This window comes from Primulina tabacum, chromosome 1, assembly GCF_025594145.1.
Source record: "Primulina tabacum isolate GXHZ01 chromosome 1, ASM2559414v2, whole genome shotgun sequence".
In the NCBI taxonomy this organism is placed as follows: domain Eukaryota; kingdom Viridiplantae; phylum Streptophyta; class Magnoliopsida; order Lamiales; family Gesneriaceae; genus Primulina; species Primulina tabacum.
The window spans coordinates 8,849,632-8,866,034 of record NC_134550.1 but is presented as its reverse complement, the minus strand read 5'-3'; the positions used below and the strand labels follow the sequence as shown (position 1 = coordinate 8,866,034).

The 16,403-nt window shown below is 36.3% G+C and overlaps 2 protein-coding genes and 1 pseudogene across 6 annotated transcripts; 2 read left to right on the top strand and 1 right to left on the bottom strand.

The window, feature by feature from the left end:
- Positions 1–654: 654 nt before the first annotated feature.
- LOC142504366 (uncharacterized) lies at positions 655–3,360 on the bottom strand. Its single transcript, XM_075617242.1, has one exon. It carries the CDS (start codon positions 3,358–3,360, stop codon positions 655–657), a length of 2,706 nt encoding a protein of 901 aa, XP_075473357.1.
- Positions 3,361–4,357: 997 nt separating this feature from the next.
- Positions 4,358–4,951, top strand: LOC142504361 (actin-depolymerizing factor 7-like; annotated as a pseudogene).
- A 4,096-nt stretch (positions 4,952–9,047) lies between these two features.
- On the top strand, positions 9,048–13,496 carry LOC142539891 (receptor-like protein EIX1). 5 transcript variants are annotated; one of them, XR_012818991.1, is made up of 3 exons: positions 9,048–12,121; positions 12,782–12,860; positions 13,136–13,495. XR_012818991.1 is itself a non-coding variant. In XM_075645656.1 (2 exons), exons 1-2 carry the CDS (start codon positions 9,150–9,152, stop codon positions 12,801–12,803), a joined length of 2,994 nt encoding a protein of 997 aa, XP_075501771.1. In that variant the 5' UTR covers positions 9,048–9,149; the 3' UTR covers positions 12,804–13,496. The 5 variants fall into 5 exon arrangements, 2 of the variants coding, with proteins under 2 accessions (XP_075501771.1, XP_075501755.1); XR_012818988.1 differs by having other exon boundaries at positions 9,048–12,202; XR_012818990.1 differs by lacking the exons at positions 12,782–12,860; positions 13,136–13,495 and adding an exon at positions 12,647–12,774 and having other exon boundaries at positions 9,048–12,317.
- The last annotated feature ends 2,907 nt before the right edge of the window (positions 13,497–16,403 follow it).

Below are 16,403 nucleotides of genomic sequence, written 5' to 3'. Positions count from 1 at the left end.
GGGAATTGGTGAGGACCACTATCGGATGAGACAAAAAGTATGGCCTTAATTTTCGGGCAGTCACTACCAAGGCTAGAGCTATTTTTTCCATTTCACTATATTTCAACTCTACTCCTCGGAGGGCGTGACTAACATAATATACGGGCCTCTGATCTGTCCCTTCTTTCTTGATGAGAACAGAACTGACAGCATGTTCAGTAGCAGACAAATAAATCCACAACTTTTCCCCCGGCTCCGGCTTTACCAAAACAGGTAACTCGGATAAGTGTTTTTTCAAGTCTTGGAAAGCTTGCTCGCACCCTTTATTCCAACCAAACTTCTGGGCCTTTCTGAGGACTTGGAAAAAGGGATAACTCCGGTGAGCAGATCGAGAGATGAATCGGGACAAAGCAGCAATCCTCCCGGTCAATTTCTGTACATCCCGAGTAGATTGAGGGGAGGGCATGTCAATCACAGCTTTTATCTTTTCCGGGTTGACTTCAATTCCTCTGTCTGTAACCATGAAATCCAGAAACTTTCCACTCTTGACCCCGAACACACATTTGGCCGGGTTGAGCTTAATCTCATACTTTTCCAATGTGGCAAAAGTCTCTGTCAAGTTATCAATAAAACAAGACATTTCTCGAGTCTTAATCAAGATATCATCCACATACCTCAATATTCCTGCCTATCTGCTTTTGGAAGACTTGATTCATGAGGCGTTGGTATGTGGCCCCCGGCATTTTTCAATCCAAACGGCATGACCACATAGCAAAAGGTACCCCCAGAAGTGATGAAACTGGCCTTATCTTGATCTTCTCGGGCCAAGGGGATTTGGTGATAACCCTGATATGCATCCATGAAACTTAGTAACTCAAAGCCGGAAGTTGAATCTACCAACTGATCTATTCGAGGAAGCGGATAACAATCCTTCGGGCAAGCTTTGTTCAGATCCCGAAAATCTACACACATCCTCCACTTCCCTGTGGCTTTAGGGACAAGGACCACATTAGAGAGCCATGTGGGAAATTGGACTTCCCTGATGTGGCCGGCTCCCAACATTTCCTTCACCTGCCCTTCTATGATTTTGTCTTTTTCGGGCCCGAAGTGCCTCTTCTTCTGTTTTATAGGTCGAGATCCGGGGATGATGTTTAGTTTGTGCTCGGCTACTTTGGGTGATATTCCCACAAGTTCCTGTTGGGACCATGCAAAAATGGAGATGTTAGTTTTTAGACAGGCTAGGAGTTTTACCCGGGTGGAGTCTTCCAGGTCTCGGGCCACTCGGATACTTTTTCCTGGTTTTATTTCGACCACCTCTTGCTCGTCCTCTGCCACAAAATTTACTTCATTTCCCTCTACCTCCTTTGCTCCCTGGGCCATTTTCTTTCCCCTGTCCTCCCTTCTTGCCCTTTTCTGGTCTACTCGGATTGTTTCACCATAGCATTTCCGGGATGAGGGTTGGTCTCCTTTAACCTCTCCCACCTGCCCTCGTATCGGGAACTTGATCTTCTGGTGATAAGTGGAGGCTACAGCTCTCATCTCGTTCATAGCTGGCCTTCCAAGGATTACGTTATACGAAGATGAGGCATCTACTATGGTGAAAACTGTCATAATTGTCTTCCTCAAATCTCCACTTCCAAGTGTTAGGGGTAAAGTGATTTCCCCTTCAGGATATACAGCATGACCGGCAAAGCCGAATAGAGCCGTCGCAACTACTTCCAGCGGATACTCATGTAAATCCATCTGGACCAGGGCTTCCTTGAAAATAACATTAACAGAACTCCCATTATCCACAAAAACTCTCAACACATCATAATTAGCGACCCGGGCCTGAATAACCAGAGCATCATTATGAGGTAGGCTGACTCCTCTGAGGTCTTCCGGGCCAAAACTAATAACCGGCTCACTTCGATTTCTCCCACCAACTTCTAAACACACTCTTCTACCCCTAGCTTTCCTGGCTCGGTTGGAGTCACCATCAGTAGATCCTCCCGAAATCATTTTGATCACTCCCCGGATAGGGGGAAGGTCTTCTCGTTCCACTTGTCTGCTTTTTTCTTCCCAAGAGTTCCCTTCTGTTCTCCTGCTTCCACTGGAGATAGCCAATCTCCTAGGAACATTCGGTCCAGGTCGCCGCGATACCCAGGGCGGCGACCTGGGCTCCTCCCGAGTAGGGCGAGATTCCGGCTCAGCATGCTTCCTAAATCCCTTCCTTAGGGATCGGCATCCATTCGTGTTGTGGGAGCATTCTTTATGTAGGGTGCAATATCTGACCTTCTCTGAGCGGACCAGTCGGGGTGTGATACTAGAGAGTGGGGCCACATCCGAACTGCATTCTTGAACTTCCATACCCCGGGCAGTTCTCAAGGGAACATGAGAAAGATGCCCGGTACCATTCCTCTTGTTATTTCTTTCCTCAGGTCTGACAGCCCGGTCTCCCCTTGCTCTCTTCAATGCTTCTCTCTTCTGGTGCTGGGCTTCTTTCATATTGATGTACTTTTCTGCCCGGGATAAAAGATCTTCGAAATCTTCGGGTAGTTTTTTGGTGAGGGAGCGGAAGAAATCCCCTTCTAGCAATCCTTGCGTGAAGGCAGTAGTTTTCGTTTCGAGAGCGCAAGCAGGCACGTCTAAGGCTACTCGGTTGAATCTTTTGATATAAGCCCTTAGAGTTTCCTCCGGGCGCTGCTTTACCTCGAATAGGCTAAAGGCGGTTCTTTTATATTTCTTACTACTGCTGAACTGATGTAAGAACACCTTCTGAAAATCTTCGAAACAAAGAATACTTTGAGGAGCTAAACCCTCAAACCACCTTTGAGCCGAGTCAATCAGAGTGGTTAGAAATACTTTGCATTTAATTTGGTCCCCATAACAATGCAACATAGCCATGTTTTCAAAACGAGCGAGATGCTCTTCGGGGTCAGAACTCCCATCGTAGTCCTTGATTTTAGCCGACTTGAAATGCCCGGATAATGGTTCCCGAACAATGATGTCAGAAAATGGGCAACCTTTTGCAACCGGAGCGTTGCCTTTAGAACCAACATGCCCTTCTAACATTTTCACTTTTTTCCTTAATTCTTCCAATTCTTCCGCAACAGTGGGAGACTTAGAACCCGCGCTCGATTCCCCCTCCTCTTCCCTTCTTTCTTCCCTTCGCGGCTGTTCATGTTGTTGCTCGGGATGACTGGCATGGTGAGAAGAGTCCTTCTTTTCCGTGGCCATTTTAACAGCATCAGTTATAATCTTCTGTAATTCCTCGGTGGTTAAATGAATGGTAGGCTGAGGACCATTAGGGGGAGGACCATCAGCACCAGAGATACGAGTGTTGTTTTCTCCTTGAACATTAGTGTTGTTTTGATTTGCTGTTCTTCTGGTAAGAGCCATATCAACGTCTTAGAACTCAGAATTTCCCACAGACGGCGCCAATGATGCAACCTGGGCGAAACAGACGAGTCGGGTCAGGAACTCTGCCGGGTAAACTATCAGGATATTGAAGAAAATAGGAGTTAGACGCCGGGCTTGGATCATAACTTCTCGAGTTCCTTGGAAGATCTGTGAATAAGAAAATAACCACGTGAATGGGCGCCGGAGGGGAGTCCGGCGTGGCCACTCCGATGCTTAAGTCAGCAGGGTACTCAAGCAATAAAACCAATGTAGCCAAATGATGGCTGTGATGATTGGTGTGTAGTAAATGAGAGTATTAAATGTGAATCAATATCTAAAAGATAGTAAATGCAAGTAAAGGACCTGATATTTATAGTAGATGATACAATTATGACCTCGTTCTTCGTGTGAGAGCATTAATTATAATAGGGTGGCTGATTATACCCTATTGTTCTGACATGTCAAATCGCACACTTGTCACATCCAGGCCACTTGATTTATTGACCACTTGTAATAATGTCAGAGATAAATCGGCTATAAACACTGTTGATCGGCGGCATTAAATACTTCACTCATATCGAAGTGATCAGGGTGAGGTATTCCTTGGGATTCCTTATAAGGACATAAATGTATAACTTTTCAGAGGGGTTCTGCTTCGGATGATCTCGTGTCCTGACCTCTGATTGACCGGCCCTTCCGTGGGTTCTTCCAGCCACTTTCTCGTTATCCTGGGTAATTTCATGACTCGGGTGCCGATCCGTTCGATCACTTTATTGGTATGATCAGAATCTTTTATTCTCCTGACCCGGGCATTTAACCATGGATATTATCCATGACCCGGGATATCTTCGGGGCATCATCACTCTTATCCATGACCCGGGATATCTCGGGGCATCAATATATATATATATATATATATATATATATATATATATATTTATTTATTTATTTCATCCATCGAGCTATAAGTTTGGTCTACAAACCTATATGATATCAAATGGGAAGATTTAGAGAGGAAATGTACAAATTAGAGGGCAAGCTTTTAAGTTTGGTCTAAAATGTCACATATATATGAAATCAAAGATCATTTCTTTGTAGGCGAATGCTGCGTCTGGGAGGGCGGTGCACGATGACTGTAAGACAAAATTCTTGGAATTAAAAGCAAAGCGAAACCACCGTTTCATAATCTTCAAGATCGAGGGGCAGCAGGTGGTCGTGGAGAAGCTCGGCAGCCCCGGGGAGACAGCTACGATGATTTCACTGCGTCGCTCCCGCCCAATGAGTGCCGCTATGCTGTCTACGATTTCGACTTCATCACCAATGAAAATTGCCAGAGGAGCAAGGTTCACTTCATCGCTTGGTATGTATACATTTACGGGCGTCCGAGTCGTCCTCATATATAACTTGAAGTTACATATTGATTATGTAGCGATTTCAGGTCGCAGGAGATGTCGAAAGTGAGAATGAAGATGGTGTACGCAAGCTCGAAGGACAGATTGAAGAGGGAACTGGATGGGATTCAGGTCGAGTTGCAGGCAACAGATCCAAGTGAGATGAGCTTCGATATCATCAAAGCACGTGCTTACTAAATGTTTCAGATTCTTAGCTATTAGTTTTTATTTATAGTAATCGATTACAGATGGTCCGATATGGATTTCCCTAGTGTGGCAACATTAAATGCCTAGTCTTGGTATGATATGCAAAGTGTTTTGCATTTAAATCTTCGACTTTTTATTCAATAGCATTTCATTTTTTTTGTATTTTCCTTCCAATAAGCATATGGTTCCTTCTCCATCCAGCTTCTCCTCTTTTTCCCTTCTGCTATACCCTTGGATAAAACCTCCCATGGTTCTATTTTAATCTCTGGCCTAAATAATGAAAAAAAACCGTTTCATTTATTTGCATAAACACATGTATTTATTAAAAATTATTTTAAATTTATGTTTGTTTATATTGATAGCATATAAAAATATGAATGAAATATATTAAATATTTATATATTTTCTCTTAGATGTGTAAAAAGAAGGACTAGTCTTATCGAAAAAGAAAGCAGTAATCGCAAAGAATTCTTTGGAATATAAATTGATGAGTCGTGAATAATTCTGCAAGTACGCATCGTGGAAGATGTGAAAATTTTTCCAAAAAAACTCATTAATAACAAGAAACAATTTCAAAATGTTTTACGAGTTGTTAATTTTGTTAGAATGTCCATAAAAAATATGACAAAAAGAGAAAATTTTTAAGTCCATTACTAAAGAAGGATGCAAGATTCTTATGGACAAAAGAACACACAAAAAGATTAATCTAATTAAAAATATTTGCAAAAATATCCCAAAAATAGTTATTGCTCAAGATAAAGATGATCTGATATTATATATAGATGTTAATGATCATAGGTGGACAACTATTCTTACAAAGCTCACACAAGTGGAGAACAATAGGCAAGTATTGCAGTGGACTATCCTCAGATGCAGAGTCCGTAAGATGACATATTAAAGAAAAAGAATTTTATGTAGTAAAAAGGTCTTTGAAAATTACCTTTATTTGTACTTGCAAAAAAGTTTACCTTAAATATTGAAAATACATAGGTAAAAGCTTTCTTGAAAAATAGAATTGAAACTAAATCCGAGAAGCCTAGATTACTGAGATGGCAAGCTTTGTGTCAAAATTATATTTTTGATATTGTTATTACTAAATCTCATGAAAATATTCTTGCAGATTTCTTAACAATAGATGTACAATGCTTATAGCGATGTCATCATGAAATTGCAGAGGTATATGAGGTAACTTTTTGAAATGCTTCATTCAATCTCTTCATTTTTCTTTCAAAATAAAATTTGTAATATTTTCAATTTATGTGTGGTTTAATTCCAACTATGATAAGTAGCTAAACAAGTTTATCCTCATCTACCGAGGGTTACTGTATAATAATATGTAAGGCTCGGATTTCGCACACCCAAATCCACACACTATTTGTAGAGATCAAGACTTATTTAAAGTACTGATAACCTATATAATTAACATAAGGCCTAAAATTTTAAAAGAATCATAATTTATTTATTAAAAGAAAACAGTGAGTCAATCCCTAAATCATATCAAAGAGTAAATAAATTAGTCTTCCAAAGAACTAGCCAAAGTATATGAAAGGAAATAATCCACAAATCCTAAAAGAATTCAAATGAAAGAATTCAAGTCTCCAAAGTCTACGAAGCATTTTCCATATCATCATCATCCTCAATGATCTCTTCTACATATTCTACGTATTCATCTTTCTCAGTTAGATTATTACCTGAAATCAAAATTATTCAGTGCACTCCTGTATCCAGCTACTAATTCGATTTCAAAGATAACGACATAAGCTTTGACAAAAATAAATAATAAATACACATGTAAATAGGATGACAGAATGAGATAATAACAGAATGACAGAACCTAGATAAGAATTTCTATCATGCAGCACTTTGACAATAGGGAAACAAGAGGTGGCTCACATGCTTCCCCACATGCAGCACTTTGACACGCAGGAACCAAGAGGTGGCTCACATGACAGACAGAACAAAACAACATCTACAATGAGACCCCATCATGCAGAACTTTGACTAATAAGGAAACAAGAGGTGGCTCACATGTATCCCGTATGCAGCACTTTGAACCGCAGGAACCAAGAGGTGGCTCACATGACATACATATCATCCAGGATATCACCAGAACATAACCAAATACAGAATTCCAACAAATAAGGAACAATAAAGCATCAATAACAATTATGTGCATCCAAATTCATTATTGTGGAGTTTTTGCGAAATAATTTCGGAATAGGAGTGTACGCACATGATGTCTTTAACTTAATTGTGAATACTAAATCGGGAATCTTGAGTAATGAAAAAATCTTGAATTAGAAGTGCGCACAACCTAGGCAGTAGGAGTCGGTCAATTTGTTTGGTGAAGAAACCCTTTTTTTTTTTTAACGGCACTAATGAGATTTTTCTTTGGATAGGGTTCTCTTTCTCTTTCTCTTTCTTTATTTATAAATATATGTGTATACATTATGTAAGATAATTGGCCAACAACTAATTATTGTTTATTTTGTAAGCCCATTATTTAGTTAGATTCTTATATACATATATTTACGAAATCTAATTGGCTAGGGTTTGGGGTGTTACATAATATGTCGTATATTTGAATAAAAGAACCAAGACTTACTTCCCCATTCATTTATTATTTTCAAAGTTAAACTTCTGTACTATAAATTATGAGATAAGAAACGATACAGGGTTGTGCTAAATGCTATTGAAGGGATCTCCGTTAGGAACCATATGTTGCAATTGTGTGGTTAGGCTGTGAGGATTGATTTGTAAAACCCGGTGGATACAACACAATGTCATTCTGGTCAAAGAGGTAAAATATTTAATTTATTATACGAAACATGATGGGCTATATATATAAACCCTCATATCCATGATATATAGACTGAAAATCTTACGAAGCCATGTGCTTTTGGACATGCTCGATAGGCATAACAACGTCACGTACCGAAAAGGGAGACTCAAAATTGATTATGCAAAATTTTAAATAAAGTAGGGAGATTAAACTAACCTTTGATGATGAATATAGTAAAATCTAAATAAAACTAGAGTTTGTAGATTTATTTGAAATTTGCCAAAATAACAAGTTTGAGGATAAAATTTCACAGTTTTTTCTTATTCCGAAAAGATGAGTGTAGTACACTAGCACCAAACCAACAAAGACTTTCACATGATTATTATAAACTACCTTTGAAACGTCACCTTATTTAGTGGGGTTGGTCAACTCTACCATATTGTATCAAAAATTGTATATTGTATATCGTATCGAAAATTACGATATAAGAAAATTTTATATCGACATCGTACCGAAAATTTCGGTGTATGTAACTAGTATACCGATTATACCTAAATTGTATGGTATACCGAAATTTTTGTACGATATTGATATACCGTTTTATACCAGATAAACCTTATATTTTAAAATTTAAAATTTATTGTTTAAAAATATTATATATTTTTAAATTTTTATATATTGTTTCGACATTTCTAGTATTCCGGTATACAGCGAAAATTTCAAATTTTATATCGTACCGAAATCTTCAATATATCGAAAATTCATTAAATTCGATATTTTTAAGGTACGGTAATCTCAGGTATAGTGAAAATTCGGTATTTTTCTCACTCTTATTAATGAGAACTATGGTAAGATTCTAGCAACTTACACTCACGATAATTCATGTGCACAAATTTTAAATGTAAATATATATTTTTTAAAATCATTGATTACAAATAACAAATCATTTAGTTATTTTTAGAATTTACTAAAATAGGTTATTATAATAATTTTTATTAGAAAAAAGAAGGGGTATTTGTGTATTATTACATTGAGTACCCCTCTCCTCTAGTATTTTCTTGATACAAGTCACTAAACTCCACCCACAAAATTCCACTAGCTAGCAACAAACTTCGTCAATTTTATTATTGCAACGTCTTTGAGACGGCTTTGTGTATTGAAATATTAATTAATTAATATTAATTTCCCCAAATTTGGACAACTTGGACTATTTCTTTAGATTTTTGAGTTATTTTAAAATCGTTGTCCTCAACAATAATTTCATTCAAGTCTTCACTATTTAATTAATATATGTGTTTCTTGATTGGGCTTCTGCATTATTTTCTCAGGACTTTGCAGTTGGGGTAGCTTGCATGCATTGACGCTTATATAGTTGGCATTGAGGTGCTAAAAGATCACTTCATAATGAGATGATCACTGTGATCATGAAAAACATAATGATCCCTCAAAATAAAATCTTTGATCTTCTTCTTTTAGCAACCATTCTGCTTTCTGTGAGCCTGGAGAGTGTTTCTGGACATAATAATGGAAGAAACGTAAATATTTGTCCCGAGAGGGAGAGACAAGCCCTTCTCAAGTTCAAAAGCGAGCTTACTGATTTTTACGGAAGAATATCTTCATGGGGGACTGGAGAAAACAAAATGGAGTGTTGCAAATGGAGAGGGGTTCGTTGCGATAACCGGACCAATCATGTCGTCAGATTGAATCTCCGAGGTCCAGCCACATCAATTAGTTATGCGACTGCCGATGCACCCCTGAAAGATAAGTTCCAGTACTATCCAGATGCTCCCCTTACAGGTAAGATTAGCTCACCATTGCTTGAGTTGAAGCACTTGACTTATCTAGACTTGAGTAGCAATTATTTCGACCCCCGTTTCCCGGAGTTCATATGTTCACTCACAGAATTGCACTATCTCAATCTTTCCCAAGCTGGTTTCAAGGGACCAATCCCTCAGTGTGTTGGAAACCTTTCCAAGTTATTATACCTCGATCTTAGTGGGTTTTATGGCTTCTACGGTAAAAGTCTTGATTGGGTCGTTCAACTTCATTCACTTGAATATCTTGACCTCAGTTTTGTGGACCTCCATGAAGTAACCAATTGGTTACAACCAATTAGCAAATTAAGTTCCATAAAAAAATTATACTTGATCAATTGTTCTCTTCATGATATCCCATATTTTTTACCTACAATCAATGCTTCCGCTCCTCTTGAAATCCTAGACTTCTCCTTGAATCAACTCTCTTATAATATCACCTCGTTAATTTACTGGCTGCCAAATTACAGCAGAAGCCTTAAATGGATTGATTTCTCTTTTAACGTGGACTTGGACAATCCCAACCCCTATCATTTGGTGCATATGACACCACATACACATGTTCATCCATTTGGCAATGGGAGCAATTTAATATACCTCGGTTTGCGAGGCAATCTCCTTGTTGGGCAGCTTTCTCAGTTGATGATGAGCTTGTTCGGGCCTTTGGGAACCAAATTACGATATCTTGACTTAAGTGCTAATATGCTAAATGGATCGTTGCCTGACATGTCAAGGTTTTCATTTCTAACACAGTTGAAGCTCAACAACAATTATCTTAGCGGATTCGTCTCGAAAGATCTCCTACAACTTCCACATCTTCGTGTTCTTGATCTGTCTGATAACCAAATCATGGGCCTTGTCCCCGATCTCTCGTTTTGCTCGTCGTTGAAAGAATTATATCTTTACAAAAATATGTTCAATGGAACTTTGACTGAAAGCATCGGACGCTTATCCGAATTAGAGGTTTTGTCCTTACAGTTCAATCGCTTGGAAGGAGTAATAACAGAGGCGCATATGCTCAATCTATCTAGATTACGAGTACTGGACTTTTCTTTTAACTTGTTTCTTGATATAAAGTTCAACCATTTGTGGGTACCTCCTTTCCAACTACAGCGCATCAGGCTAACACGATGCAATATTGGGCCACGATTTCCAACATGGCTAAGAACACAGAATGAAGTCATATATTTGGACATATCTAACACGGATATTAGCGACACCATCCCTAAATGGTTCGGTGAGTTATCTCCAAATTTATTGTATCTTAACGCATCAAATAACCAATTGAATGGCGTTTTTCCAAACATATCTGTTTCTACCCACAAGCCTGGAGTTTCAGCTTATCTATTGCCAATCGAGTCTCTAGATTTTGGTGTGATTATGGATATCTCAAGAAACAGAATATCGAGTTCGTTAACATTTTTGTGCCATATTACGAGTTGGAGTTTGATTGACCTCTCGGATAACATGTTATCAGGCAAGCTTCCTAACTGTTATGCAAGCTTTGAAAAGTTGGAATACCTAAATTTGGCGAACAATCATCTCTTCGGGACGATTCCTTATTTGTTTGGCGCTTTACAAGGTCTAAAATGGTTGGTGTTAAGGAATAATAGTTTATCAGGATTCATCCCAAAAGCTTTGAGTAATTGCACAAGCTTGCAGATTATAGATCTTGGGCAAAATAGGCTAACAGGCAATATTCCAACTTGGGTAGGACGTAGCTTTAGAATGATTACTGTTCTAAGCCTACGCTCCAATGAGTTCACTGGCTGCATACCTTTAAGCTTATGTGGCTTAACTGAACTTCAAATCTTAGACCTCTCATCAAACAAGGTTTCCGGAGCTATACCAAAATGCATATGGAATCTCAGCGCGATGACAATCGAAGATCACGGATTTGATCTATATTCGAGTCATGTTTTGGAATTTCTGGCTCTTTCAGTGATGGGGGACGACTACAGTAACTTTGCATCTATGTCAACATACTTAAATAGTGTGTATTTAAGGTGGAAAGGAAATGAGGTCAAGTACAGTAACTCTTACGCCCTGTTAGTCAACCTCATCGATCTTTCATGCAATACATTATCCGGTGAAATACCTGATGAACTAACAAAACTTGTTGGTTTGCATGCACTAAACTTGTCAAGAAACAACTTTACCTCGCATATTCCCCATAACATAGCTCTCTTAAACTCCCTACAGTCGCTCGATCTTTCATGGAACCACATTTCGGGTAGTATCCCCACCGGTCTTTCAAATTTGGATTCCCTTGGAGTCTTGAACTTGTCCTACAACAACTTGTCTGGGAAAATTCCACCTCAGATGCTGAAGTTTGATGAATCAAGCTATATGGGGAATCCTTTACTTTGTGGGCGTCCTATACTCAACATATCCTGCCCTGGGGACGATGAAACTCATGGAGATTTGGACTTCAACAATGTAATGAACAATGTGGAGCACGAAGAGAACGAGTTCATCACCCAAGGATTCTATATCAGTCTGGCCTTTGGATTTATCTTTGGTTTCTGGGGAATTGTCGGAACAATTATAGCAAATAAATCATTAAGGTATGCATTTTTTAAGACGACGAGTGTTGCAGAAGACCATGTACATCTTGTGGTTGTCCTCCTCAAGAATCGCTTGAAAATGTATTTTTCCAAATAAGTTAAGTTTTTGATTGATTTTTCATGAATTTTTCCATGATTAAATTATTCTGTAGTTTTGCAAATTGGCCATTAAACTTAATACTGATATCTGTTAGATGTATAAATAATATGTCTATGTATATTTTGTTGCCTTCAATTTGATTGTGATAGCATCAATGACCAAATTCTAATTTGATGGTACAATTGCTTAAATTTGTTCGTTTATCTATCAAATCTCATTTAATTTATTTTAAGCTAATTATATAACTACTTATTTAAATTTGAACTTTATAAATATAATAATTATATGCACACAATGCATATGTTTTTTTTTATTACAACTCGCGGGGAGGGGGGGATCGAACCCGGGGAATCGACTAATTCGACAGGGATGAGAGCATTGGGTTACAGGCCTGGTCTCACAACGCATATGTTGAAATCTTTAAGATCAAACACACTGTTTTTCTCCTCTAAAATTTCACACTCCATTGCTCCTCCCCTTGAATGGCTGCTCAGGTATGCTTCGATCAAAATTAACACGCAGATTCAAATATGTTTTTTCGTTTAATTTTCATGCAACAGAAGGTGGTTCTCAAAGTCATGACCATGTGTGATTAGAAGACCAAGCAGAAAGCTACGGAGGCAGTTGCTGATATTTTTGGTACCATCGAATTCGATCCTAACTTTTTATACACATTAGTGATGAAACCTATATTTTTAGCAAATAACTAAGGCCTTGAAGATCATAACATCTCCCGAAAAATGGGCGGGATTATACCGATAAATACGGCATTCATATCCCCCTTAGACAAGTGTTTTTCACATACGGTTTTTAGTTTCTTCACAGTAAGACATCCTTTCCTGCTAAGGTCTGGGATTATTCATGCACAAACAGGTAGATTTTGAACATTGTATCTGATCTTAAACATGGTCTAGGGGTGGATTCCATTGCTGCTTATTTAAAAGATCAGAAGCTGACGGTACTGGTTGGAGAAATGGATGCAGTAGCTGTGGCGAAGAGTCTGAAAAAAGTGGGGAAAGTCGACATTTTGGCTGTTGGGCCAGCAAAGGAAGACAAGAAAGGGGATGGATAATAAGAAACCACAAGAAAATAAATAATCAAGCTCTATCATGTTTTTTTTTCGTTCTTATTAAAAATGTTTTGAAGTTTTGTTATCCATAAGTTCTTAATCACGAGTTTTCTTCTAAATCTTTATTTTCAACTTGTGAAAATCATGAACATCATAGTAAATTCATTGGTTGTAACAAGTATTTCTTGAGAGTTTATTTATACTAGAAATAATTTGGAGTAATTAGAATTCGAAACAAAGTTAGTTAACTCAACAAAAGATAATGATGATATTATTGTAAATTCCGACAATTCATGTTAATTGCTCATATGTAACTAATTTGGATAAAAAATTATTTGTTTAATTTTTTTTAAAAAGATTTGGACAACTCAATTTTTTTCTCATATCGTTTTGTTTTGTTATTTGTCATATTCTTTCGAATAATGCATATATTTTATTATAGTCTTCAATTATTATATTTTTTTTGGCAATCAATAATATGCAATTTTTTTACAATGATATTGACTATTATTCTTTTTTATGTAAAGTGACAATCATTGCTACTAGATGTTTTACTTTCTTACTCACCTTTAATTTATTATTATTAGACGCTTATACTTGATAACATACTGATAAAAAAATATTGATTGAATGTTATCATTTATTTGTAATTTATAATAATAGTATTTTTGACAATAAATAATCTTTTTATTGACTTTTATGAAATTTTTTAATATTTCATATCAGATACTCATTAGCATAATGAGCATAAATTAAATTAATAATGTCTATTGATATTATCTCCAAATAATAATTTCTTTAATTTTCTTAATTGTTTATATAGCTTCACGAGATAATTTGTGTATCCTTATTTTGAGAAAATTCGGTTGCATTATAAAGTTTGAATATTGAATATAATTTTCTAGTATAATACATTTAATTTGAAAACATAATTCATTGAATAAAAAACGACGCTTCTTCCTCCCTTTTTATTTTTTGTGTGACCCAAAAGAGATAATATTTTTTCTATTTTATTTTCTTCATTTAATTGTAAAAAGATAAATAAAAAATATATATTCATGTCTAGAAAATACTTTTATTTATTGTTTGTCTTGTCTATATATATTTTTATATATGAATATATACTCTACTGCATTGTCTTCATCGACATATATCTTATCTATATAATTTGTGGTATTAAAGATGTTTAAAAGTATTTTGTAGTTTTTCATTACCTGGACTTAGGCTAACATATTAAGATGTGATATATCTAGATATAAGAATTTTTAAATTCAATTTATTCATAATGATTTTTTTCATAATAAAGACTAAATCAAAATAATGAGAATTTGGATTCATAATTATTTATAATATGATATAAAAATAATAGATGATTTTTTTTTTTGACATTTTAGTTGTAAAATTACAACGATAAATGCATGTAGGTGTATTATTTCATTGTGGAGATTATAACTTTATTTAAATATTTAATTTCTCACTCAAGGATCAAACTTTGTTTATTTTTTGTTGGAACATTTAATTTTCGGAATCTTGATTTTGATTTTAAAAACACTTTTTATTGTCTTTCTAATATATTTACTCACGTGTGAAGTTGCAAACACAAGAAAAAAACTGAAACTAAATTTAGCCAAATTGAATTTCTTGCGAGTTTTGACGTTTTGATATATCTCTCAGCTAGATGATTCAAATGACAATCCACCAATTTTACCGATCATAAAACTCAATTTGGGACAAGTCACGTCAAGTTGCGAAAATCGGATGTCATCTAGGTCAAATAGTTCGCTGAATGACCAAACTGATTGCACAAAAACAACAATCAGTTGGGTATGAGTAGTTGTGGTATTTTGGTCATATCTCTCAGCTCAATTATTGGAATGAAGCGACTCAGTATGCGTTGGAAAGATAAGACGATGATCTACAAATCATCTTCAAAAGTCGAAGTCTGAATCGAAGCTTAAGATGCTGATAAATGATGATGAAAGCTATCAGCACACCAGTTGAGTTGCTGACCAGTTGAACTGCTGACCAAATTGAAATGCTGACCAGATTGAACCGCTGACCAGTTGACCAAAGTTAACCAATTGACCAATTGAGGCTCGGGAAAATGACCAGAAAAATGAATTTGACCGTTGCAATTTTAGAAACAGTACAGAAACTTTCCAAACGGTCATATCATGTGTCTAATGTATATATCATTGTTGGGGTCAATAAATACAACATCTTGAAGATCAAACAAGAGCTTTTGAAGAAGATTCAAAGCATGGGCAGTTAGCATGAAAAAATCTGCTAGTTGAGAGCACAAGCTCTTGTGTGAGAAAATATTTGAGATGTACACTGTAAAAGATAAATTCCTCACACACAATCACTCACACATATACAAGAAATTTGAACTTTAAAAATTAGTTGAAAGAATCTTCAGACAAAGAAATTAAAAATTGTGTTTGTAGTCTTGGCATAAGAGACGTTAAACATTATGCGAATTGTGAGGTTGCGGTCTACAATCGAGAGTGTGCTGGGAGTTTCAATTAGACAAGAGATAAGTCCTAAGTTGAAATGTGTTTGTACAATGTGTTGTATAAATCAAAATCTTCTAGTGGATCCTTCCTAAGGGGAAGAAGGGGTGACATAGGAGTTATTAATTTTCAAACATCCATAAAAAAATTTGTGTCTATTTATTTATTGCATTTACTTATCATTTCTATTGTTTTTAAAGATGCATTTTTGAAGCATTTTATATGTTCTTCAAATACCAAAATATTGTATACCAAGTATTTGATATAATGCTTCAACCAAAATATTTTTACTCATTCAACTTGCATATATTTGAAATGCTTTACAAAATATTTAATCGGATTTCTACGAAGGACTATTTTGAGTATTTTTCGCTTGGTTTTAAAACCAAACTCGATTTAATTCATCGGTGTTCAATATTTCAAGAACCGATCTATTGTAACTCAACGATATTCCTCCTAATCGATCTTGTCATTTTTTATTTTGAGAATAGACAAATCCAATATTTCATTTAATTTTTCAATTATTAATATTTACATGTGTTATATTGTGCATTTTTCTTCAATTTAAAAAGAATAAATTATCATTCAATCTACAACAAT

Coding starts and splice junctions, on each gene's coding strand:
- LOC142504366 (XM_075617242.1), bottom strand. CDS start 3,360: ATGGCTCTTACCAGAAGAACAGCAAATCAAAACAACACTAATGTTCAA.
- LOC142539891 (XM_075645640.1), top strand. CDS start 9,150: ATGATCACTGTGATCATGAAAAACATAATGATCCCTCAAAATAAAATC. Junction 12,203..12,781: donor CTCAAGAATCGCTTGAAAAT/GTATTTTTCCAA, acceptor TTCATGCAACAG/AAGGTGGTTCTCAAAGTCAT.